Raw genomic sequence first — 26,689 nt, 5'->3', positions numbered from 1 at the left:
ATTGAAGTTTGTCCAATCTGTAGATCTTGTATATTCTTCGAAGTCATGTCCTAAGGAATATACGGCCATACTATGTGCCCAACACAAACAGTGGGATTAGGGCATGACTAGTATGGTGTCAAGAACAGCCTACTCATTAAATAGTTTGGTTTTAGGTTATGCATAACTATTTAACAATAGGTCATCCTATAAATTAGATAAAATCCCTTCTTCCAAATTCTAGCCAAGAAACCTAATGGCGGGGAAAGGGGTTATTGCTCACGTATTCAGACAGGGAACTAGACCTAGTGACTGGGTGGCATCACACATTGGCTGACCACTTCTCTGCTTGTTTTGGAAGTTTGTTGATTACTCACAAGAACTCCGAGATATATTAGGTGAGGGTTGGAGAGGGAAGGGTGTAACTTGAAGGGGCTTGGGAGTAGAAGGTTTGGAAGGGTTGGGAATAATAAAAGGTTAAAGGCCTGTTTGTTGATTACTCACAAGAACTCAGAGACATATTAGGTGGGGGGTTAGGGAGGGAAGGGTGTAATTTGGAGGGGCTTGGTGGTAGAAGGTTTGAAAGGGTTGGAAATAATAAAAGGTTAACAATTTGTTTGGATGATTGGACCCAAAATCTTATAATAATTATGGATTTGAACCAATACAATCATCTAAATGAAGCTGGACAAGCTCTATATTTATAAATACCCAAAGAACTATTACAGTACATCAGTCAAAATTCTATAGAGAGAAAAAAAAAACCTCAAAAATTTTTTTTTTTTTTCCATATGGGATTTGGGCCGGTCCACTGTAATAATTCTCTAGGCATTTATAAAGACAGACTAGACTTGACCTCATTTAAGTGGTTGTACTTGTATTGGTCCAAACCTATATTTCTATGGAATTTTGACTCCAGTTATCCAAACAGGCCCTAAGAAAAAGAGACTATACAAACCATCTTTATCTCTGTACAATTTTTGACTTTTTGGGTGTGGTAGGTGTTGAACCAACCCATTTATTAAACGTTTTTAAGCCAAGTTAGATTGGTAAATCAGATCAGCCCCTTTATAATTTGAACCTGCTCATGCCAATCCATAACCTTTTTATCTAAGTTATTAGTCAATGAAGAAGCTTGTATAACCATCTCTATAGCTATAAAAGAAACTGCAGAAAAACAAGTCATCTTTCATAAATCATTCTCTATCATGGAACATTACAACTAGCATTTATAGCCCTTTGATATGCAGAAAATCTCTTTTCTCAAAAAAGATAAGCAGAAGATCTCATGATTGCAATGCAGCTTAGATTTGGAACTGTAAGTTCAGAGAGAGCATGACCAGATATCATGTGCACATATCGTCAAGACTATCAAACGGTTCATCCTACCTGAAAAAATTGCATCTGGAATGGGAACTCGAGAAATTAACCAGAACTGTAGTTCACTCTGCCATCCCACTGAGATAAGCACAATAGAATATGACAGAGAGGTTCTTTAAAACAAAGTCGACTCATAACTTATCCAAGTACATCAAAAATCCTTCTCTGAAACTAAGTGCACAAAAAATGAAGTTCATGCCAGTTCAGCTTTGCTGCTTCTCGTGTTTTTGTTTCTTTACAAATTAGTAAAATCCCAAATGGAGATTGACGTTTGAAAGCAATAAATCTGCCAAAGCTCTCAAAGATTTTACAAATAATTTTCTTTTTTAAAGGATTTCGTCATGCATGTTGTTCAGTCTACTTCGTTTTTCTCTTTGGATTTCTACAAGTGAAAATACAAAACAAAAGCAATACCGAACAGGTCAGCTATATTCCATTCATGAACATGGTGATGCGTAGGATGATCATAATATCAAATTATTGAAAAAAAGTATGGACTCTTAAGAATAAGAACTGTCCGTCTAAAGTTGGAAGTATAAAATTTCAAACCTAAAATGCTAGAAGAAATCTAGTAGTTATATCAACGGTGGTGATTGGATGCAATATAATGCAGAGTCATGCCATCTGTTTTCTAGTTATTAATGAATCACTTGCTTCAACTGAAGAAGTATTGCCATCTGATAAAAAACATTTTTTGCATACCCCAAGCAGCTAAACATAAGAACAGAGTCAGAGACCAATTGCTAAAGTGAGGGAACAGGGGTGGGGGGTTAATTAAAGGTGATCAAAGTGGTTCAGTGGTTCTTTGACGTAGTTAGCCATTCCTCAAAATAAGCGACCAGTGCAACCTATGTATGACCATTGTATGAAGGTGTTGACTTACTGAAATACTAACTGAGAAAAAAAAGAACATCAATTCTGGGAGTTTTTTTCCATAAACCATATGTTTTTGCTTAGAAAAAAAGATAAGTACAGTTACTTGAGGGTGTTCATATTTTCACTATTATTAAAAATGTGGAGAGAACAAATTGACTTTTATAAAATTGATGATAAATTCCACTGTTTTCGATTGAGCAGTAGCAGCAGGTAACGCAATTAGCAAACCATGATGTGATCCAATATTGTTGTATGTGTTAACATTTGCAATTATAGATGGTGGCCTCCAGTGAATATCCCTGCAAAAAATACCTAGCCCTATTGATACTGGAAAGGATAAATATTAGTGCAGCTACGAACCATGAAGAAACCATGGAGGCTGTTTGTGGAGTCCACTTCTTTCAACTTCTCTTTAATTTGGACATGGAATTTGGAGAAATCACTCTTTTTTCTTTAAAAAAAAAAAAAAAGAAACTAAGAATACAATTGACATGAAAAGAGTCAGCAACATGAGGATGGAGAAAAAAAGAACTTCTGAACTTCCACCCATCAGAACGTTCTAATTCTTAGGGATCTGTTAAAGCTTTGTAAAACACATGTACACGTCCAGACATTCACCCGCATGCATGGGAAACCACCCAACCACCCACACGATTGTGGCTTACCTTATGAAATTTGCAAGGTCAAAAAAATAATCATGATTTGCAGGTACAGCAAACAAAACCCCAAAACGGTGATGTTCATCCTTGGAAACAGAAAATAGAGAGTTGACCTGGATGAAAAATCATAACTCTACAGTCAATTGATTTTTGGACTGAGATAGTAATTTGGATCTCTGAAGAACCTTACAATCCTTTCTGCTTTATCCACTGAAAGGTCTGTATTTTCCAGAATAAAGCCCTTCGATGCTTTTGATATTGCTTCAATTGAACCAATGGCTTGGGCAAGCTACAAGGCATTGCAATAAAAAATTCTTAGTTTTCTTTAAAGACCAAGTATTTCTTGGATGTTGAGCAGATAAAACACAGCATTTGCAGAAGTATCATACAGGCAGAACTTCACACAATAAAAAACAATGAAACAATATTCACTTTAAGAATCCAAAAGGTCATGACTGCAGAGACTATGTGATGATCATTGATTATTGACTAAATGCCTCTAATTGCAATAATAGCACTTGAAATTTAAATTAAGCAGGGTCCAGGACTATTCAGGGATTTGGGATACTTAACAAATTTATATTTCTCCTAGTTTGATTAGCAGAGCAGAAAATGTGCATAAAGAGTCTGGTGATGCTCATCCCTGGCATAATCAGTTTTGTGAAAAACGAAACTCCATTCTAATTTAGAACCATCACCAAAAACATATCAACACACAATCGCCTCAGACAAGGAAAAGATAGTTACTGCATTCGCATCATGGTTGTCGATTCCGGGTATGGAGGTAACCACTCTGAGGAATAAGTCCATTCCTTGCACTGCTTGCTCACGCTTTTCAAATGAAAGCAGTACATTGTTCAAATAAATAAGGATGTTAGCAAACAAGGAAAAAGAAAAAGGTTCATTAACTGACCTCATTCTTCATCATGGAGATGGCATCTTGTCGTTTACATACTGCAGATGAGTGATTAGCATGGTATGTGTCATTCAAAGAGGAACACCTCAGATTAGAAATAGAGATCAACATCCTACCCCCATGAGCATGAGCTATCTTCACAATCTTCTCGAAGCCCATCTCTGGATCATGAACTGGCACAAAGGTTGGGCTACCAAGCTCCACAGCATACCTTAATTACCACACATCCAAGTCCTTGACAATCACTCAAACTGGGAAGGAGCTTCAAGCCTTGAAAAGTTCTACTACCTACTTGAAGTATGAGTGATTGAAAGAATCATTTTGTTCCCTTGTTGGGACAGATACGACAACATACAGATGCCTGAACTGCCTCTTCAATTTTTCAGCTCTGTACATATTTCAATAAAGTCAAACAATTGCATAACAATGAAACTTAACTAATATAAGGTTCTAGATACCTGTCAAAGACAGCAGATCCATTATCACAATCCCAATTTGTTACAAAAATAAAAGCAACTGATAGTCCACCATTGTTGAATATGAAATCCTACAATCCAGTGATCAAAATGACAGATGAACTTGTTGCAGGAATTTCAAAACAAGACATAAGAATTACAGCGGCTATGGGTAGGAAGTTTAGACGGTATGAATTTGCACTAAGGAATGATGAAATGAAGAGAATGAAGGATGGATGCTGGTTATCCCTCCATGATGTATTCATCATGCAAACTCCACTACCTGCATAGAATGGAATATGTGGTTAACCCTTTTTTGTCAAAAGTTGGGATACAGTAAAATTTTAAAGCAGAGTCCCGGCCTAGGCATCAGAAATAAACACAAACATTAGACTGCCTCTTATCTGATCTAATGGGTATGAAATCCATTGCTAATTTCTGCAAGCAAATAGAACATCGAGTTCCAGTAGAGTATGCCAACTGTGAGAATAGACAAGCTTGCGACCCAAAGCTTTTCACAAGAGACCAGAAAGCAATATATTGTTCAATAATTTGACAAATTTGTTTTGGATATAGTCTCTTATAAGCAGAGCAAATTGGATCAGTGACAGCAAAGGACTCAAAGCAGAAAAATTAAAAAACAAAATCTGCAATAAAGCAGAAAATAAACCTACAAAAAATGAAGTATAGCAGCTTTTTTCTTTTCTAATAAAAGCTTGAGGCATGACTGAATGAATAAAATTGCATTTGATATGTCCATACACCTATTATCATGTATATAGTATGTCAAAGACTGTTCTCCATAAGAAAATGTACATATTAAAGAAACTAACTGTCACTGCAGATTGTTGCATTACTGAGATGTTCCAACATTTCTCCTCCAGCGTCTGTCGTAATAATTAATCTCTAAGGATTTTCACCTCTTACATAGGCAAAGAGATATCACTATATTTGCTTCGAATCTCCAAAACATACTTTAGAGAGAGTGGGATGCAACAAAAGAAGGATCTCTTTGTCAAGTACAGAGTTTTCGGATCATAGTTATATCTAACCACAAGTCTTTCAGTGGGTGTGACATAGCAAGAATGGTTTTGACATACACTTGACCTGGAAAAGGATGTCCAGTATGGTTATTTTTGGAGACTTGAAATTATACATACATAGAGTTTTAATTCGATACCCTCAAACTTCTCTGTTCTTCCAAAGCACATATAAGCACAGTCATATACAGTAAATAAACAATATAAAATCAATTAAAATTAAAGAGGAAGCAAGAAGTAATTGTCTATAAACTCCCCAAGCAGAATTGATATCAAAGTGACAGAGAAATCTTATGATGTAAGCAAATAATGTGCTGTCAGTGAGTAAAACAGAAATTAAGAACCAACTCTCAGTTCACCATGAGGCAAATAACATGCCATATTGAAATCTAGATTAGGCACAATCATAATGCTGCCGTAGCTGAATAAAATATGCACAGAACTCATGTTATTTTACATGGATTTTCTGTACACAAGGTCCACACCAATCTTAAAATCTAGATTTCTGGCACTTCCAGCACCCAAACAATCCCAAAAAATTGAAACTCCAATAGTATCATGCCCTTGTCCAGATCAAACCTTACTTACATAGTTCCCAAGAGCACCAATAAATATCAATACATGGATTTCCATGAGTACAAAAAATTCTGATCCTTGTGCTTTCCTTCATCTTTCCTTAAAGAAAAGGAAGGTTATAACATAAAGTTTTAATCCATTACCTCAGACTTCTCTGTTCTTTCAAAACACATAGAAGCACCGTCATATACAGTAAATAAACAATATAAATGAAATTAAAATGAAAGAGGAAGCAAGAAGCAATTGTCTATAAATCCCCCAAGCAGAGTTGATAGCATAAGAATAGAATTTCCAAATCATTCGATGCCAACATGACAAAGAAATCTTGTGATGTAAGCAAATAATATGCTGTTAGTGAGTAGAACAGAAATTAAGAACCGACTCTCACTTCATCTTAAAATCTAGATTATGCAGAATGATAACTGAATAAAATATGCATGGAACTTGTGTTATTTTACAGGGACTTTCTGCACACAAGATGCATGACAATCTTAAAATCTAGATTTCTGACACTTCCAGAACCCAAACAATTCCAAAAAATTGAAAGCTCCAATAGTTTCAAGACCTTGTTCAGATCAAACCCTACTCAGGTTCCCAAGAGCACCAATAAATATTAATACATTGATTTCCATGAGTCCAAAAAATTCTGATCATTGTGCTTTCCTTCATTTTTCCTTTAAAGAAAAGAAAGGTTATAACCATTCTAAAGCAACAAATAGAGATTCAGATACACAATTGTTGAATTCTCAATCAGACCATTACAAAGAAAAAAGAATCAGAACAAAGAAGAACAACACAAGAAGAAAGAAATAAAATTGTTACGTGGCCTAAAGCGCATGTGTGACATATAAACATTACAGGATAACTCATTTAAACATCATCTAGGAATTACAGGACATAGTTGCAGATGCGATGAAGTTGATTGAAACAAACAAGACATCAAAGAGTCCGATGTAAGAATCAGGGTTTGCGGCGTTAAACATGATCTCAAAATTCAGAGGTATCAAGAAGAACCACATTAGTCATGGATGACGTGATCTAAATCGCATGCATTGTATCCACAAACCAAATTACGAAGAATCGACTTCAAATCATCCAGAAATCAGTGAAAAAAAAAAAAAAAAACTTCGTATACTATCGAGGTTCCAAGAAATCAAAGAATTAGGGTTCACGTGCGAGACCAATATCAGCCATCGAGAGGCAAGAAATCATCTCGACACCGAGAAAGAGGTCGAAGATTACCGGAATTAGGAGGGATCGGCGGATTTCTTGCGCGATCGGTCCAGCTCCCTCTCACACTCGCCATTCGACCTGTCGCTCAAGTGGAGGACAAGGATAGATGGGAGGAGGGTTCTTTAAATAGCGATCTCTCCAGTCGTTCCGCGGTCTCCACTCCTCGGTCCGCCCTTTTTTTTTTTTTGAACCGTCGCGTAATACCCTCGGCATTGTACGGAAGTGCGATCGTATTCCCAGCTTAGGAGATGCCATGTGCAGCTGCGGGGTTAAAGGCCCGGGCCAGGACAAAGTTGGGCTCGAAATATGGGCCCCAGACTACTAAAGTGAACCAGCCCAGCTTGACGGTTTTTGAAACAAGAAAAATTGATCGGATCACACGCGGGGCCGGTCAAAAAAAAAAAATTTTTTTTTTCCCCCACACTGTCCGGCTCCGTACATGAGCCAATCATCACATGCGATGCACAAAAATTTTTTCTTGAAACAATTTTCCTCACAGAGGGCCCGTGTCTCCAGGAGGCAGAAGTCTCTCGCTATTGGGTTATGGAAACTTGATTGAGCTTCAGGACGTTGTCTTATTTTTCGATGAAAATAATTTGGGCTTGGCCTTGACTCCATCTCTGCAAGCAAGAACCATTCGAGAAAGATGGCACATTAAACCACGTTATTTCATTTGGGATGTTAAGATCCAGGAGTTATAGATGCTGAATGTTTGGTAATGAAATATTTTAGTAAAAATACAACGTGCTTATGCTTCAGCAAAAAAAAAAAAAAAAAAAAAAAAAGGTTTATCCTTGGAATTAATGGAAGAGAAAAGAACAATAGAAATAAAATAAGCTCTATATATTCCAGAAATTTGAATGCCATCGTCAGAAGTATGACTCCTGCGCATTTGTTTGCATCTTGACGAAAGAAGGGGAAAATGGAAACTGTGGTATATACCGGACCTTATTTGCTCTGTCGTAGACTATGATTGACGTATCAGGATTTTCATCTTAATATGGACATGAACCCCAAGTTACTCCGGTTTGGGTACTTGATGACCATGGATCAAAAGCAGCAACGTAAAAGTTAGCTCCCTCGGACTGACCCGACAAACCACAAGCTGATTAAGGCCTCAACAACAAAGAGCTGCAGAGGCGGAGGCTTAGCCACCAAATTTACTAAATAGGAGAGGAAGAGTCACCGCCTTCAAAGTCCAAAAAGCATACAGAGGACAACCAACCAAACTCAGCAGAGGCAGTTATTGAACCATAAGTTGCACAGGAGACAGCTGAGTAGAGGAGAAATTATTGGTTAGAAGTTTTCTAGCATACGGACTTTGGACCGTCTAATAACACATTGCCACAAAATTTAATGAGATTTAAAAAAAAAAAAATCCACAAAAAGTAGGATTTTGAAGTGACTAATTATGCTTAACTGCATACTTCATTTCCATTCATACTTTTCAACCAAGCGGAAAGATTTGAAATTTTGAATCACGGAATGATATGTTGATGGTCCAATGTCCACGTGGTAGGACATTTCTAACTAATAATTTCTAGAGTAGAGACAGTATTGTGCACAGAAAAGGCAGTCAAATAGCTTTTAAAATGAAAATTGCAATAGCTGCTGAAGTCTAATTTCTAACCGTGTAACTAATTTTGTCATCCGAAGTTTTGGATCGGTATAAATGTAGAATGATGTAGGCATCCAACTGGAATAAAGACCAATAAACAAGACCGATCGTGATGTAACAGAAAAGGTCCAAAGAAGTAATACTTTTAAAAGATAGGGCATCAAGAGAAGAACATGTTGCTGGAGAGGCTGTTCCAAGGTGAGGATGAAAAGAGTTCCTGAAGAAGCTAAGGAATCGCTTTGGATCGGTATGGAACTTTCAAGCATTCTTTGTCCTATCTTCACTTGCTATCCATGTCTCTATGCTCCTCTAGCTCTCAATTGAGAAACTTGTGTTTACTGTGATATTTACTGGGTTAGAGTTGAAATTGAACTACCTTCGCTTGAAGTGCATTTTGACCGCCTTAAAATCCAAGCAGAAGCCCGATCAGTAGAAAAGCTTTGCTTACAATCCTCAATTTCTTTACGAACAAGCTGGAGGTAGCTTATGAATCTTGAAAAACACAAGCTTCTGTCTAGTTTAAGCTTGCATCTTTAAGATATATCCTGCACTTGGATATCAGACCATAAATGTTTCTTCAAAAACTTTTAGCCATTAGTAGTGTTTCCATATCATCTAATGATCTGTGATAGTTTCTCCTTTACCACCAAAGGCTGTTGTCAGCTGGCTCCATATAGCTCCAAGCCAAATGAAAGTAGTATCGATTCTTCATGATGTCAGTGGAATCATCAAGCCTAACATGTATGATTGAGAAGGTCGTGTTTGTTATCAATAGGAGACTGACCAAATCATGTGAATCCATCCAACCAACAGAACATCAAATCTCTTTGGAACTTGCAGGATGACTCTGCTTTTAGGTCCCAGTGGCACTGGAAAGACAACCTCGTTGTTGGCTTTGGCTGGAAGACTAGGTTCAGATCTCTAAGCATCTTAAAGCTTCTTTCTTTTCTTAGATAGTCTGTCAATTTTTTGGGCTATGTTTCAAAATTTTCTGAATCCAGGTTCCTGGCAGGGTAACTTACAATGGTCATGGATTGGTGGAGTTTGTCCCACAATGAACAACTGCCTACATCAGTCGACATGATCTCCAGGCAGCCAAGATGACAGTGCGTGAAACATTAGCTTTCTCCAAAAAGTGTCGAGGAATAGGATCCGCTATGGTAAGCTTTATTTTGAAGGTTTGGATGACCAATCTAATATATGCATACCAAAATTACTAATATGAATCCCATCTTCTGTAACTGTCTATCAGAAATGTTAGCAGAGCTATTGAGAAAAGAAAATGCTGCAGGCATTAAACCAGACCCTGACATTGGCGTTTTCATGAAGGCGAGACATGAAGCTGTATATGCCACTGGATGTTTTTGTTATGATGTTTGAGGACTGGTCAGCCTGGTTGAAAATCCTTGGTTAATTTATGGTAGTTAGACTGCAAGAACATCAATTTTTCAGAACAGTTTCTGTGACATCTTGTGTGCACTCGCCAACTAAAGTAATTTATCCTGAAAATATCCCGCAAGCAGCTGCAATGGATGGACAGGAAATCAGTGTAGCTACAGATTATATCCTGAAGGTATGTGCCACAGATTATATCAGAAACTGTTAGGATTTGACGCCTCGAGATTCAGCCCACATTGAGCCCACAGCGAGGTTCGCGGCGAAAAACGGAGTCCAACGAGACCAAGATCACCTGAAACGGAGCTCGGATGGAGGAGATACGAGCTTTTGAAGTCGGCACGAGAATCGAGGAGGCGGAGGACCGCCGGCGACCGGCGGCGGGCGGCAGCGGTGCGGCCGCAGGCAGCGGCGTGCGGGACGCGCGACCCAGGCCCGCGGCCCCTTTGCCCCGGTCCACCGTGGATCGGGCGGTCCACGGCGGGGCCTGTGGACCGCGTGGGCGTTTTCCACGCGTTTCTCGCGGTCTACGGTACTATTCCGTGGATCGGAGCGCGATCCGACGGCCCAGGTGACTCCCGGTCTTGATCCGACTGTCTGGGACGTGATTTGGGTTGATTAAGGAGTCCTAATCATGATCTAAGTAGTGATTAAGGTCTATAAAAGCTCCTGTGATGAACAGAGAGGCAGTGGGGTTGGTTTCTCGTGCCGTACAAATCCGAGAAGAGAGAGAGGCGAGAGCGCTGTGAGAGAAGGAGCAGGAGGCTCCTGGACAGCGGTCGCCAGGCTCTTCAGGGGTTCAGAGGGTCTCCAAGAGAGAGAGAGCTTTTGTGAGGGAAACTTCAGGTGAGAGAGAATTGGGTGTACAAGGGTTGAGGGTGAGGTCTCCTCTTGTAAAATTTTCTTTTCATAGTGAAGTTTGCATGCCCCGTGGAGACGAGCCCTTTTGTGGCTGATCCACGTATTTTGATTGTTTTTCTTTTGTTTTGTTTCTTCTTTCTTCCTGCTGCATCGCGTGGTACTGAAAGGATCTTGGGAGGTGGTGTATTGGCCAGACATCCACCCAACAAGTGGTATCAGAGCAAGGCGGTACAAGGATGCAGATTGCAGCAGTGGTGAGCAAGACTGAAGATGGAGAAAACAGGAACAATCAAGATGGAGATCAACAAGTTCGATGGTAAGAGCAATTTCTCCTTGTGGCAGGCAAGGGTGAAGGACGTGCTCATCCAACAGGGGTTGATCGATGCTCTCTTGTACGATGAGAAGCCGACCACCATGGAGGTGCCGGATTGGAAACGGCTACAGATGCAGGCGGTGAGTACCATCCGCATGTACCTGACGGATGAGGTGGTGATCCATGTGCTGAGCGAGACTTCTCCGACGGTGCTGTGGTCGAAGCTCGAGGAGTTGTACAAGGCGAAGTCTCTCACCAACACTCTTTTCCTCTGGAGGCAGTTTTACCAACTGCGGATGACTGAGGGACAGAGTGTGCAGGAGCATTTGAGCCACTTCCAGAAGATCCTCACCGACCTTCTCAGCGTTGGCGAGAACGTTGAGGAGAAGACCAGGGCACTGATTTTGCTGGCGTCGCTTCCCCCTTCGTACGAGTCCTTGGTGACTGCTCTTCTAGTGGGGAAGAGCACTATCAAGATGGACGAGGTCATCACGGCGATACTCCAGAACGAGGTTCTCAGGAGGGAGAACCCAGCTTCGAGCTCAGGCGGCGGTAGCTCAGCTTTAGTGGCTTCTGGAGGAGCAGGAGGCGGTAGACGGAGCGACAGGAGATCGCAACGAGGACGGTCTAAGTCCAGGAGGGACTTGAGCAAAACCAGATATTACCGGTGTGAGGAGTTGAGGCATCTAGCCAGAGATTGCTCTCAACTGAAAAATCAGACGGTGACTGTTGTAGCGACGGTCGGCAGTGATTCAGATGGAAATGTCCTAGAGATATCTGACAAGGTATCTACTTCTTTCCAGCAGTGGATATTAGATTCTGCATGCTCCTATCATGTATGTTGCAGAGAGAAGCAGCTTAACTCCCTGGAGAACAGTGAGGGCACTGTATATCTGCTGGATGGATCGAGCTGTGCGATCAGAGGCATTGGGACGGTCAGCTAGAGGACACATGACGGTGCAGTGAGGATATTGAGGGAGGTCCGATACATATCCGATTTCAGACAGAATCTTATCTCACTTAGCAGACTGGATTCGAGAGGCTACAGGACGGTAGCTGGTGGAGGAATCCTGAGGGTGCTACGCGGTAATAGGATTGTACTGGAGGGGAAGAAGGGGAGCAGAGGACATTATTACCTGACAGGGAGCCCAGTGCGAGGTGGAGCATCGGGAGCCAGGCGGAGCCCAGAGCGAGGTGGAGCTCCAAGAGGCGGATCGGGCACGAGACAGGAGACTGGGGAGGACGAGAGGCGACGTCGCAAGGTGAGATTCCTATTGCCGCAGGATGATGCCCCGAGTAGGTCTCAGGTCAGGAGGAGCACAACATACGATGGAGATGGGATCGAGCAGCCTGGCTCGACTCCCATGTTTGCCCATCCATGATCAGCAGGCGATTGCCCCAGGGCATGGGGGCGAATAGATCCAGAAGCTCTCGGAGTTTGGAGGAGGCCGAATATCGAGTCGAGGTAGAGATTGTTAGGATTTGACACCTCGAGATTCAGCTCACATTGAGCCCACAGCGAGGTTTGCTGCAAAAAATGGAGTCCAACGAGACCAAGATCACCTGAAACGGAGCTCGGATGGAGGAGATACGAGCTTTTAAAGTCGGCACGAGAATCGAGGCGACGGAGGACCTCCGGTGACCAGCGGCGGGCGGCAGCGGCGCGGCCGCAGGTAGCGGCGCGTGGGACGTGCGACCCAGGCCTGCGCGGGATGCGCGACCCAGGCCCGCGCGGGACGCGCGACCCAGGCCCGCGACCCCTTTGCCCCGGTCCACCGTGGACCGGGCGGTCCACGGCGGGGCCTGTGGACCGCGTGGGCATTTTCCACACGTTTCTCGCGGTCCACGGCACTATTTCGTGGACCGAAAAGCAATCCGACGGCCCAGGTGGCTCTCGATCTTGATCCGATGGTCTGGGACGTGATTTGGGTTGATTAAGGAGTCCTAATCATGATCTAAGTAGTGATTAAGGTCTATAAAAGCTCCTGTGATGAACAGAGAGGAAGTGGGGTTGGTTTCTCACGCCGTACGAATTCGAGAAGAGAGAGAGAGGCGAGAGCGCTGTGAGAGAAGGAGCAGGAGGCTCCTGGACAGTGGTCGCCAGGCTCTTTAGGGGTTTAGGGGGTCTCCAAGAGAGAGAGAGCTTTTGTGAGGGGAACTTCAGGTGAGAGAGAATTGGATGTACAAGGGTTGAGGGTGAGATCTCCTCTTGTAAAATTTTCTTTTCATAGTGAAGTTTGCATGCCCCGTGGAGGCGAGCCCTTTTGTGGCTGATCCACGTATTTTGATTGTTTTTCTTTTGTTTTTGTTATAGCCCAAAACCTATTTCAGCCCAGCAGATCAAAGCCCAAAATGAAAAAAAAAAAACAAAAAACAGAGGAATTCAGAACCGGGAAGAAGACTCCCGATAGGAGTCTCCTTCTCCGGCTAAATCCGAGCAAGAATCGAACTCCTAAGACCCCTCAGAGTCCTAGGAGTTCCTATAAGAAGGTCTCCCCTCTCCTTAGAATCGATCGATCAGCCTCTTCCCTCTCTCCTTCTCTCCATTTTTCTCGAAATAGAGCCGCGGACACCGTTGTGAATCCCGTCGTGATTGCCCGCCGATGAGGTCCCAAGAGGCCGAGGTAAGTTCTTCTCTTTTTCCCCTCTTCCTTCCCTTTCCTTCCATGCCCTTGTGCGTGGTGGCCGGCGACGAGCGTCGTCGATTTTTGATCGGGAAAGACCCCTATTTTTGGGCTTATTTTCCATGAATTTTCGGTGCCGGCGATCAAAATTGACCGCCGGCCATGTTTCCTCTGTGACCGGAGGAGTGGCCCCGTCGGCTGTCGGCCTCCGCCGTGGCGGCCGCGGCCCGAACGGCCGATCAAGGCCTGAGGACCAAGAGTCCTCTGTTCCGGCATGGGAAGAAGAAGAAGAAGAAGAAAAAAAAAAGAAGAAAAGGAAAAGAAAGGAAAAGAAAAAGAAGAAAAAGAAAAAAAAGGAAAAGAAAAAGAAAAAAAAAAGAAAAAAAAAAGAAAAAAAAAAGAGAAGGGGCGGAGAGAGAGAAACTCTCTCTCTCTCTAGATTTTAGGATTTATGAAATTAATTAAAAAAAATTAAAATTAGCAATAAAAATAAAAATAAAATTAGGATGTCCATGGATTAATTCAAAAATCGGGATGCTGTCGACGAATTGATCCTAGTGGAGATATTAGATTTTAATAATTTAGTTATTTTTAATTCGATAAAATTTTAATTTAAAATATGATATTTGACGTATCAGGTTCTGAGAAGGATTTTCGAGATCCCTAGAATTTTAGTTTGGACTTTCTTTTGAGGTAAGTAGTGTTTACTTTTACTGAATTTATCTGATAAATTATGAATTAAATAAATTTATGCATGTTTGTGATTGAAATTATTTATTGAAATAATTGTTGAAAATTATTTATGATGAAAGTTAATTGTAAAAAATTATTTATGATTGAAGTTATTTGTTGAGCAATTATTATGATGATATATGATCTCAAAGAATGTTATAATTTATTTGACTCGAATATCAATTAATTTTATTATTCTTGAAAATAATATATGAATTGGAAGACAATATGAAATTGACAACCTGATTGTGTTGAGGACCCCGCCAATGGGGGCATATACGTTGGCAATTGACTGTCCTGAGGATTTATGTAGCCAGTAAGACCAGCGACATGTCGCCAGATAGACCAGCGACAAAACCGCCAGCGAGACCAGCGGTTCCAAAGGACTTGGCTGCCAGATGATTTGCAGCTCACCGCAAGCAGATACGCGGTATTATGACCCTGCCACAGGGATAATGTGGTCATAGTCATGGTTGGTAAGAAGAATTTAAGAAATTGATGAATTTAAGAAGAAAAGCATAATTAAAAATTATGATGAATTGACTTTTATATATGATTGACAGTATGAATATGATTTCATGAAATTACATATTGATTTGTTATGCATAGTATTATTTGCCTGATTATTCAGTTAAAGGTATACACTGCTTACTGGGCTATTTAGCTCATGATAAGTTTTATGTTTTTCTTACAGATCCAGAAAATTAGCATGATGCGGGATTTCGATTGGGAGAGCGATTAGAGATGGAGTTAACTCATTGATTTAGGATTTTTCTCAGAATTGATTCAAGACCTTTAGTTTTGTTTTTAGTATTGACTTTGTCAGACAGTTACTTTCTTTTGAACACTTAGTTTTGATTTGTTATTTGAACCAAGGTTTGATTATTGAATAAAGAAAAATTTATTTAACTGTTTGTGAAGATATCATGATGAGATGCCTTGCATGCTTATGGAAAAAGTATTCTATAAGTATGCGGCGGTTGCCATGACCCTCGATTCACAATCTCGGGTCGGGGGCGTGACAATTAATATGGTATCAGAGCATAAGTAGATAGATAGAGACATGTAGAATAAAGTGAGCGAGTGATGGGTAGACATTAGAAAATTGAAAGGTTAGTTATGATGATTATGATTTAACCTGTCACAAGTTATAACCTTATTAAGGATAAGTTTTATCTCAAATCTAACATAGGTCAATATGCCTCCATGACGAGCGAGGAATACTCAAGGAGCGGTAGGAGGGACATCAAATTCACTTGGCGATAATACTTCCCAATTAAACAGCGGCACAACTCAGCAGGAGGGAACCCATGAAAACCAAATTATATGTTGAGACACCAGTTGGTGGTATTTTGAGTACCGAAAGTGTGTGCAAGTCATGTAGTATCAAGATAGGATAAAGAGAATTACCGACAGATTTGGTGGTCCTGGATATGCATGATTTCGATGTCATTCTAGGAATGGATTGGTGGCTACTTATCATGCCTCTGTGAATTGTCATGGAAAGAGAGTGAACTTTCACATACCGGGAGAATTAACTTTTAGTTTTGATGGAAGTACAGGAACCACCCCTCCACGTATTATTTTACTTGAACAAGCTAGACAGATAATAAGAAAGGGATGTAGAGGTTATCTAGTATCAATAAAGAATAAAGAACATGATGAATTGAAGTTACAGGATATTCCTATCGTAAATGAATTTTCGGATGTATTCATTGATGATTTAGTCGGACTACCCGCAAATAGAGAACTTGAATTTACTATTGAGTTGGCACCCAATACCAGTCCGATTTCTAAAGCTCCTTATAGAATGGCCCCTATGGAGTTAAAGGAGTTAAAAGATCAATTACAGGATTTATTGGATAAAAGTTTTATAAGGCCTAGTGTATCTCCTTGGGGAGCTCCAGTCTTATTTGTGAAGAAGAAAGATGGTAGTATGAGACTCTGTATCGACTATAGAGAGTTGAATAAAAATACTATCAGAAATAAGTATCCTCTACCTCGAATTGATGATTTGTTTGATCAGTTGCAAGGTGCACAAGTCTTTTCTAAAATTGATCTTCGTTCAGGGTATCATCAGTTAAAAATCAAAACAGAGGACATACCAAAGACGGCATTTAGAACTCATTATGGACATTATGAATTTTTAGTGATGTCTTTTGGGTTAACCAATGCTCCAGCAGCCTTTATGGATTTAATGAACAGAATATTCAGATCTTATCTTGATAAATTTATTGTCGTATTTATTGATGATATCTTGATATATTCTAGAAGTAAATTGGAGCATGAAGAACATTTACGGTGTGTGCTACAAATACTGAGGAAAGAAAAATTTTATGCCAAATTTAAGAAGTGTGAATTTTGGTTGGACAAAATAGCCTTTTTAGGACACATCGTATCTAAAGATGGAATTTCTATGGATCCAGCAAAAGTGGAAGCTGTGATGCAGTGGAACAGACCTACAAATATTTTTGAGATTCGAAGTTTTCTGAGAATGACAGGATATTACAGACGATTTGTAGAAGGATTTTCTCACATAGCTGCACCTTTGACTCGTCTTACTCAAAAAGGGGTTAAATTCGAGTGGTCTGAAGATTGTGAACAGAGTTTCTAAGAATTAAAACAACGATTAGTGTCAGCCCCTATCCTTACTATACCAACAGAAGATGAAGGTTTTACAATATATAGTGATGCATCTAAAAAGGGACTCGGATGTGTATTGATGCAACATGGTAAGGTAGTAGCCTATGCCTCAAGACAATTGAAACCATATGAACAAAATTATCCGACACATGATTTGGAATTAGCTGCAGTGATTTTTGCCCTAAAAATTTGGAGACATCACTTATACGGTGCGCAGTGTGAAGTGTTTACAGATCATAAGAGTTTGAAGTACATCTTTACACAGAAAGAATTAAACATGAGACAGAGAAGGTGGTTAGAACTATTAAAAGATTATGATTTAACAATCCATTATCATCCGGGAAAAGCTAATGTTGTTGCTGATGCCTTTAGTAGGAAATCTGTGGAAAATTTGGCGATTTTAATCACACACCAAAGTCAATTGTTAAAGGATATAAGAAAATTGGAATTAGACATCCGAAAATATGACTCAACAGTACGGTTAGCCAACATGAGGGTTCAGCCAACACTCATTGAAAGAATTTCAGTTGCCCAGAATAATGATCCACAACTAATAAAAATAAGAAATTCAATGGAAGCTGGTGTTCAATCTGAATTCAAGATACATGAAGACGGTTCGTTAAGGTTCGACAACAGGATTTGCGTACCCAATGATTCAGCACTCAAGCATGAAATACTTCAGGAAGCACACCAGACCGGTTATACAGTTCATCCGGGAGGTACCAAGATGTATAGAGACTTAAAAGAAATGTACTGGTGGAATAATATGAAGAGAGAGATCACTCAATTCGTGGCTCAATATTTGGTGTGTCAACAAGTTAAAGCTGAACATCAGAGACCTGCGGGACTACTTCAACCTCTTGATATTCCAGTTTGGAAGTGGGAACATATCACTATGGATTTTGTAACTGGACTACCGAAGACTCTCAGTAAAAATGATGCAGCCTGGGTGATTGTGGACCGATTGACAAAGTCTGCACACTTTCTACCAATTAGAGTTGGATTTACCTTGGAAAGACTAGCAAAGTTGTATATGAAAGAAATTGTAAGGCTACATGGAATTCCAGTGACCATCGTATCGGATCGAGACACCAGATTTGTATCACAGTTCTGGAAGAGCTTACACAAGGCATTAGGAACAAAATTGAACTTCAGTACAGCCTTTCATCCACAGACTGATGGTCAGTCAGAGAGAACTATTCAGATCTTAGAAGATATGTTGAGAACTTATATTTTGGATATGAAGAGTTCATGGAATGAGCATCTACCTTTGATTGAGTTCGCTTACAATAACAGTTATCAGGCTAGCATTGGTATGGCACCTTACGAAGCTTTATATGGTAGAAGATGTCGGTCACCGATTCACTGGGATGATGTCGGTGAGCGAAGAATATTGGGTCCCGAACTTGTTCAACAAGCAGTCGAGAAGATTCAATTAATTAAAGATCGACTTCGGGCAGCACAAAGCAGACAGAAAAGCTATGCAGACAACAGGAGACGGAAATTAGAATTTCAAGTCGGTGACCATGTGTTTCTCAAAGTATCTCCTTCAAAAGGAATCTCAAGATTTGGCATTCGTGGCAATTTGAATCCTAGATATGTGGGTCCGTTTGAGATTTTGAAAAGAATTGGTGAGGTGGCTTATCGACTTGCCTTACCCCCTTCACTTGCAGGAGTACATAATATTTTTCATGTTTCTATGTTAAAGAAATATTTACCAGATCCAAGTCACATTGTAGAACTTGAACCAGTACAAGCCAGGAAGGATCTAACATATGAAGAATACCCGATACGGATCATAGACCGTAAAGAACAGGTGCTGAGACGTCGCAACATTCCTTATGTCAAGGTACAGTAGAGTCGACATTCAGAAAGAGAAGCTACTTGGGAGCTAGAGAAAGAAATGAAGCAAGAATATCCCCAGCTCTTCGAGACTACAGGTATGAAAAATTTCGAGGACGAAATTTCTTTTTAGGGGTGAAGAATGTTATAGCCCAAAACCCGTTTCAGCCCAGCAGATCAAAGCCCAAAACGAAAAAAAAAAAAATAGAAAACAGAGGAATTCAGAACCGGGAAGAAGACTCCCGATAGGAGTCTCCTTCTCCGGCTAAATCCGAGCAAGAATCGAACTCCTAAGACCCCTCGGAGTCCTAAGAGTTCCTATAAGAAGGTCTCCCCTCTCCTTAGAATCAATCGATCAGCCTCTTCCCTCTCTCCTTCTCTCCGTTTTTCTCGAAATAGAGCCGCGGACACCGTTGTGAATCCCGTCGTGATTGCCCGCCGACGAGGTCTCAAGAGGCCGAGGTAAGTTCTTCTCTTTTTCCCCTCTTCCTTCCCTTTCCTTCCATGCTCTTGTGCGTGGTGGCCGGCGACGAGCGTCGTCGATTTTTGGTCGGGAAAGACCCCTGTTTTTGGGCTTATTTTTCGTAAATTTCCGGCACCGGCGATCAAAATTGACCGCCGGCCATGTTTCCTCCGTGACCGGAGGAGTGGCCCCGTCGGCCGCCGGCCTCCGCCGTGGCGGCCGCGGCCCGAACGGTCGATCAAGGCCTGAGGACCAAGAGTCCTCTGTTCCAGCACGGGAAGAAGAAGAAGAAGAAGAAAAAAAAGAAGAAACGGAAAAGAAAGGAAAAGAAAAAGAAGAAAAAGAAAAAAAAGGAAAAGAAAAAGAAAAAAAAAAGAAAAAAAAAAGAGAAGGGGCAGAGAGAGAGAAACTCTCTCTCTCTCTCTAGATTTTAGGATTTATGAAATTAATTAAAAAAAATGTAAAATTAGCAATAAAAATAAAAATAAAATTAGGATGTCCATGGATTAATTCGAAAATCGGGATGCTGTCGACGAATTGATCCTAGTGGGGATATTAGATTTTAATAATTTAGTTATTTTTAATTCGATGAAATTTTGATTTAAAATATGATATTTGACGTATCAGGTTCTGAGAAGGATTTTCGAGATCCCTAGAATTTTAGTTTGGACTTTCTTTTGAGGTAAGTAGTGTTTACTTTTACTGAATTTATCTGGTAAATTATGAATTAAATAAATTTATGCATGTTTGCGATTGAAATTATTTATTGAAATAATTGTTGAAAATTATTTATGATGAAAGTTAATTGTAGAAAATTATTTATGATTGAAGTTATTTGTTGAGCAATTATTATGATGATATATGATCTCAAAGAATGTTATAATTTATTTGACTCGAATATCAATTAATTTTATTATTCTTGAAAATAATATATGAATTGGAAGACAATATGAAATTGACAACCTGACTGTGTTGAGGACCCCGTCAATGGGGGCATATACGTTGGCAATTGACTGTCCTAAGGATTTATGTCGCCAGTAAGACCAGCGACATGTCGCCAGATAGACCAGCGACAAAACCGCCAGCGAGACCAGCGGTTCCAAAGGACTTGGCTGCCAGATGATTTGCAGCTCACCGCAAGCAGATACGCGGTATTATGACCCTGCCACAGGGATAATGTGGTCATAGTCATGGTTGGTAAGAAGAATTTAAGAAATTGATGAATTTAAGAAGAAAAGCATAATTAGAAATTATGATGAATTGACTTTTATATATGATTGACAGTATGAATATGATTTCATGAAATTACATATTGATTTGTTATGCATAGTATTATTTGCCTGATTATTCAGTTAAAGGTATACACTGCTTACTGGGCTATTTAGCTCATGATAAGTTTTATGTTTTTCTTACAGATCCAGAAAATTAGCATGATGCGGGATTTCGGTTGGGAGAGCGATTAGAGATGGAGTTAACTCATTGATTTAGGATTTTTCTCAGAATTGATTCAAGACCTTTAGTTTTGTTTTTAGTATTGACTTTGTCAGACAGTTACTTTCTTTTGAACACTTAGTTTTGATTTGTTATTTGAACCAAGGTTTGATTATTGAATAAAGAAAAATTTATTTAACTGTTTGTGAAGATATCATGATGAGATGCCTTGCATGCTTATGGAAAAAGTATTCTATAAGTATGCGACGGTTGCCATGACCCTCGATTCACAATCTCGGATCGGGGGCGTGACAGTTTTGTTTTATTCTTTCTTCCTGCTGCATCGTGTGGTACTGAAAGGATCTTGGGAGGTGGTGTCCTGGTCCAGATATCCACCCAACAGAAACTGAGCTTGATATTTACCAAAATTATTTCCTGTTGTATTTCTCTCTCAAGACACCAGATTTTGGGACTGGAAATCTGCGCTGATACAATTGTTGGAGACCAAATGTTGAGAGGTGTATCTGGAAGACAAAAGAAATGTGTCACGACTGGTAGAGCAACAGATGCAGCAGGAAGCTTTTGACTGTACCAGCAACTATTCGTCCTTCTAAGACTAAATCTGATTGTCTGTGGTTCTCTAATCGATGAAACAGGAGAAATGATTGTTGGACCACCAAAGGTGCTGTTCATGGATGAGATATCTACAGGTCTGGACAGCTCCACGATTTTCCACATTGTTAAGTCCCTGATGCAAGACGTTCATGTTCTAGGTGGGACAGCTGTTATATCTTTCCTCCAGCCAGAATTTGAGACGTACGACTTGGATACTTTTGGATGGGCAGATTGCATATCAAGGAGTATGTACTTGACTTCTTTGAGTTCATGGGTTTTAAATGTCCCGAGAGGAAGGGCATGGCGGATTTCTTACAGGAGGTAAATCACCTTGATAAGTTTTCCTTCTGAATTCATTCTGTCCACATACTTATTACTTCAGCGCAGAATCTCTAAAGATTGCCACATTATGTTACCTCATTTGAAAGCTGACATCAAGAAAAGATCAGCAGCAGTACTGGGTTCGCCGTGATGTACCATAAAAGTTTGTCTCTGTCGAGGAATTCCAGAGGCATCCCATCTTTCCCACATGGAACAAAAGTTGAGAGATGAAGTCGTCATTCCATTTGACAAGAACAAGAAGCCAAGAACCATCCTGCAGCACTGGTGACATCAAGATATGGTTTTAGCAAAAAGGAACTGCTAAAGGCTTGCATGGCAAGAGATTGTTACTGATGAAGTGGAATTTGATAAACCATGTCTTTACTACAAGTCTAAGTGACAGCTACAATTTTTAAGGGCAACTCCTATACATATTAACATCACATGCCTCATGTCTTACAATATTGCTCGTCCCTCTTGTTCAGCTTTGTTATCATGGTATCCTTCACAGTGGCCGTCTTCCTGCGCCCAGAGATGCACCATGATTCTGTGACAGATGGAGGGATTTTCATGGGTGCACTCATTTTTTCTATCTCTATGATTATGTTTAATGGCTATGCGGAATTTGCCATTATTACTGCAGCAAAGTTTCCTGTCTTCTATAAGAGAAGTCACCTCTTTTCTCCTGCATTGGCTTATGCTTTCCCATAATGGATAGTTAAGATTCCTATCGCATCCATTGAAGTTTTTGTCTGGGTGTCCATAACTTACTATGTTACAGGTTTAGATTCCCATCAGACTAAAACATGGAACCGTTCCTCCATTTGCACTTCTTTCCATCACCTTTGATAAGATACTTTGTGGACATGTCAGTGGTAAATAAATATTACACATTAGTGACAATATAGGCCTTTAGATATGCCTAAGCACTCTGATGACATAATGATTGAGAAACAAACTAATAATTCCTCTTGAACTGCAATTGCAGGTTTCTTCTAAAAAAAAATGAACTGCACTTGCAGAAAATGAAAGCACAGGGTTTTCAAGAAGATCGGCTACTACTTTTAAAGGGTGTGTGGAGCTTTCAGGCCAGGAGTCCTGACACCTCTAATAAGCGTTAGTGGTGCCGGAAAGACTACATTGATGTAGGTACTAGCTGGAAGGAAAACAGGTGGGTTTATGAAGGTAAGCATTACTGTCTGAATGTCCCAAGAAGCAAGAAACATTTGCTCGCATATCGGGATACTGTGAACAGAATGACATCCATTTTCCTAATGTTACAGCATGTGAGTTTCTCTTATTCTCTCCATGTCTTTGCTTATCAGCTGAAGTTGATTCTGCAACAAGAAAGGTTCCAGTGTTTGTGATGCTTCATCCCTTTGACTATGTTGCATAAATTAGTGTCTGACTATATACATAAATAACCAATAGCAGACGTTTATTGAAGAAATCATGGAGCTCGTAGAGCTGGTCTCGCTTAAGGAAGCATTGGTTGGACTACCAGGTGTAGATGGCTCATCGACAGAGCAGCGCAAGAGGCTGACAACTAACCGATCTGTAATATTCATGGATAAGCCTTACCTCAGGACTTGATGCAAGGGCTGCAGCAATTGTTATGAGGATGTTTAGGAACATAGTTGACACAGGGAGAACTGTAGACATATTTAAAGCATTTGATGAGGTGATAGGTTGTTGAGATTTAAAATTGTTTTATTCGATTCTCTTCTACATTTTAGGTAGTGGACATCTACTGAAACTTTCTTTGGGAACAATTTCAGCCACCCTTGATGAAGCGAGAAGGGGAAGAGATATACATAGGCCCACTGGGGGCATCACTCATGCCATATGATCAAGAAAATAATATACCTTAAACCTTAGCGAACAAGGTTTGTCTCACTTGGAAGGAGCTCACTTTCCAGATCAGGGAAATGCATCAAATTCAAGAAAATTCTGCAAATCAGCTCCCAACAACAACAACCTAAACAAGAGAAAGGTCTACCATCAAACCTGGAAGACCAGTTAGCCAGTACAGAGAGCTGGAAAATTTATTATTCAATACATGCTTATGCAATAAGGCAGCAACCGTTGAGGTTCCCCAGACTGATGAGACTAAATAGAGATGAGAAAATGCAAACTTGATATGTTGAAATATACCCATGTTCAAGGCACCAATAATAGCTAAAGAGCCAAAGCACTCCCCACACATGAAAAAAAATAAAAAGCAGAAAAATAATTGTCCTACTACAATTTTTAACTTCCACAATATCTTGTTTTGTCAAGGGAATTGAAGGAGTCAATAGAATAGAGGACAGGTATAATCCCTTAACATGGATGATACTTCTACAACTGCAGAAGAAGAACTCTGACTTGTTTCAGTAAGTTGAGAATTTGATGCTCCTTCAAATTTGGTTCATAATATCACAACTTATGCCTCTAACTCTTAATCATATACTAAGATCAATGCAGAAGGAATGAAGCATTAAAGGGAACTCAGAACCCCTCCAGCAGGTTCAACCGATCTATAATTTCCAACTGGGTACTCACAATCCTCTCCCGTTCGCTTGGCTTGCCTGTGGAAACAGTGTGGTGGAACTTGATTTACATAACTGCGAACTCCCTGATGATAGGAACTATGTTTTGGGATCTAGGCTCTAGAAGGAAAGCCTGTGAACGAATTTACAAGGGGTAATTTCGTTATCTTGATTGCTCAAATTATCTAGCTTCATGAGCTGGCTAATCTGACCAGAATCGCAACTGAAGGAAGAACAAACAAGGATCTGTTCCATGCCATGGGTTTGATGTACATAGCTGTTTATTTGTTGGGGTCGAGAATTCTTTCTCTGTTCAGCGAGTGGTGGTTATTGAACAGATAATGTTTTACAGAGAAAAGCTATTAGGCATGTATTCAGCCTTGTCATATGCATTAGCACAGCTAATATGTAGCAACATCAAAGATGTTCCCATCTACCAGTACCAGTTTCTTCTTTCATCAGGATCTGCTACTTCTACAGGTCGTAATTGAACTCCCAAACATATTGATTTAGTCTGTCATATACGTTCCCATAGTATATGCGATGGCTGTGCTTGAATGGAAGGCTTCCATGTTCTTCCGGACCTCATTCTTCACATACTTCACACTCATATACTACAAATTTTACGGGATGATGGTGGTCGTGGAGTCCTGATTTACAATTTAGCGCATTATTCTCCATCATCTTCTATAATATATGGAATCTTTTTGCCCGCTTTTGAAACCCTCATGCGGTAAGTCTTTCAAAGCCTCATGCTTTCTCTCAATTCTTGAAAGGAAGATCAATACAATGACTCCTGCCCGCTTATTCACCAAGAATTCTGGGATGGTGGAACGGTATTATTGGGCGTGCCCAGTCTCCTGGAGCTTGTATGGGCTGGTTGTCTCCCACTTCAGCGATGTGATGGACAAGATCGAGTCCGGCGACTGTGGCTGGATTCTTGGAGGACTACTAAGCATAACTGGCTGGGAGTGACCTGAGGTATTTCAAACAAAAGATAGGAAGATGGGCTTCCTTGGCCACGGTCCATCCCTAACGTCTTGGTTGGAAGAAAGAAATAGGAGAGAAAAAAAAAATTTGTTTTTTTAATTAAAAATTTGTTAATAAAAAATAAAAAAATAGAGAAAATATAAATTCATAATTTTTTTCTCCTCCTGATCGAATTGAGGAGAAAAAAATTAAGAGTTGGTGAGTATTTTATAATTTTCATCTTATTCTTTGAATGATAAAAAATAAAATTAATATCACATTCCAATCTCTTGAACGATAAAAAATAAAAAATAAAATTTCATTTAAACCTCCCATCCAACTGGGACTCTCGTTAATAAAATCAATAAAAACAAAAAATAAAAGTAAAAAAAATAAAAAAATAAATTTTTTTCTTAATTTTTTTCTTGAGTTTGTTCGATTTCTTTCAAAAATATAATAGTAAAAAAAGTTTTAATATTTTTTTTCAATCAAAAAAGAAAAAATTATTTTCTTTTTTCTTTAAATTCTCAATCAATAAAATATATATATATATATATATATATATATATATATATTTTTTTTTTTTTTCTTCAAACTCTTAATCAAAACGTTAAGTTCCGGTACCTATTTTCTTAGAAGATTGGATGCATCCTCACCACTCTCAAAATTTTGCGTGCTTGATAACATCAAACTGGCCGTATATCAAAATCAAAATTTATGCATAAGTTTAGAAAAAATTATGTTTGGTCCCCCAATAAAATTTTATCATTCATGATTCTTAGCTCCCAAGTTCATGCAAGGATGGCAAAAAAATGAATAAATTTTAAAAAAATACTTTAAATTCTCTAGATGCAAAATTAATTATTTTTTATGGTAATGGAGGCCAGCAAGAGGCTATCACGAAATTTTATCATCAAAAGAAAAGAAGGAAAAAAAAAAAAAAGACTATCATGAATTTTTATTAATCATACAAAAGTCTGATCATACAAAGGTTACAACAGGGTACGAGAACCTCTTCAGAACAACATGCAGAACCCAAAGTAAGAGAAGAAACAGAAAAAGGTGTGAAGACACAAAGAAACAAGATGTCGAAACGTTTCAGATGTCTGAGACGATGGAATGGATGCTCTGTCCCACGACAATCAATGCAGAACCCAGTTCTCAGTCCAGGACTGCCAAAAACTTGCAGGTCAGAAGCTATTTGGGCTGAAATTTGA

At 39.7% G+C, this 26,689-nt stretch overlaps 1 protein-coding gene and 1 pseudogene across 4 annotated transcripts; one reads left to right on the top strand and one right to left on the bottom strand.

Annotated features, from left to right (window-relative positions):
* Positions 1–2,751: 2,751 nt before the first annotated feature.
* On the bottom strand, positions 2,752–7,342 carry LOC105041367 (protein PARTING DANCERS homolog). Of its 4 annotated transcripts, XM_029262760.2 has the most exons (9): positions 7,124–7,342; positions 4,427–4,548; positions 4,269–4,357; positions 4,103–4,198; positions 3,927–4,021; positions 3,808–3,848; positions 3,642–3,725; positions 3,085–3,183; positions 2,752–3,007 (listed from the first exon to the last, which is right to left on the bottom strand). In XM_029262760.2, the coding sequence occupies exons 1-9, from the start codon at positions 7,185–7,187 to the stop codon at positions 2,897–2,899; spliced, it is 801 nt and encodes a 266-aa protein (XP_029118593.1). In that variant the 5' UTR covers positions 7,188–7,342; the 3' UTR covers positions 2,752–2,896. The 4 variants fall into 4 exon arrangements, with proteins under 4 accessions (XP_029118593.1, XP_073107150.1, XP_029118589.1 ...); XM_073251049.1 differs by lacking the exon at positions 3,642–3,725; XM_029262756.2 differs by having other exon boundaries at positions 3,808–4,021; positions 7,124–7,340.
* A 694-nt stretch (positions 7,343–8,036) lies between these two features.
* Positions 8,037–25,478, top strand: LOC105046883 (ABC transporter G family member 35-like; annotated as a pseudogene).
* The last annotated feature ends 1,211 nt before the right edge of the window (positions 25,479–26,689 follow it).

The sequence above is a fragment of the Elaeis guineensis genome, chromosome 2 (assembly GCF_000442705.2).
Source record: "Elaeis guineensis isolate ETL-2024a chromosome 2, EG11, whole genome shotgun sequence".
NCBI lineage: Eukaryota > Viridiplantae > Streptophyta > Magnoliopsida > Arecales > Arecaceae > Elaeis > Elaeis guineensis.
This window is presented reverse-complemented; position numbering and strand designations above follow the sequence as displayed.

Coding starts and splice junctions, on each gene's coding strand:
- LOC105041367 (XM_029262756.2), bottom strand. CDS start 7,187: ATGGCGAGTGTGAGAGGGAGCTGGACCGATCGCGCAAGAAATCCGCCG. Junction 4,358..4,426: donor ACTTCCTACCCATAGCCGCT/GTAATTCTTATG, acceptor ACTGGATTGTAG/GATTTCATATTCAACAATGG. Junction 3,184..3,641: donor ACAACCATGATGCGAATGCA/GTAACTATCTTT, acceptor AATGCCTTGTAG/CTTGCCCAAGCCATTGGTTC.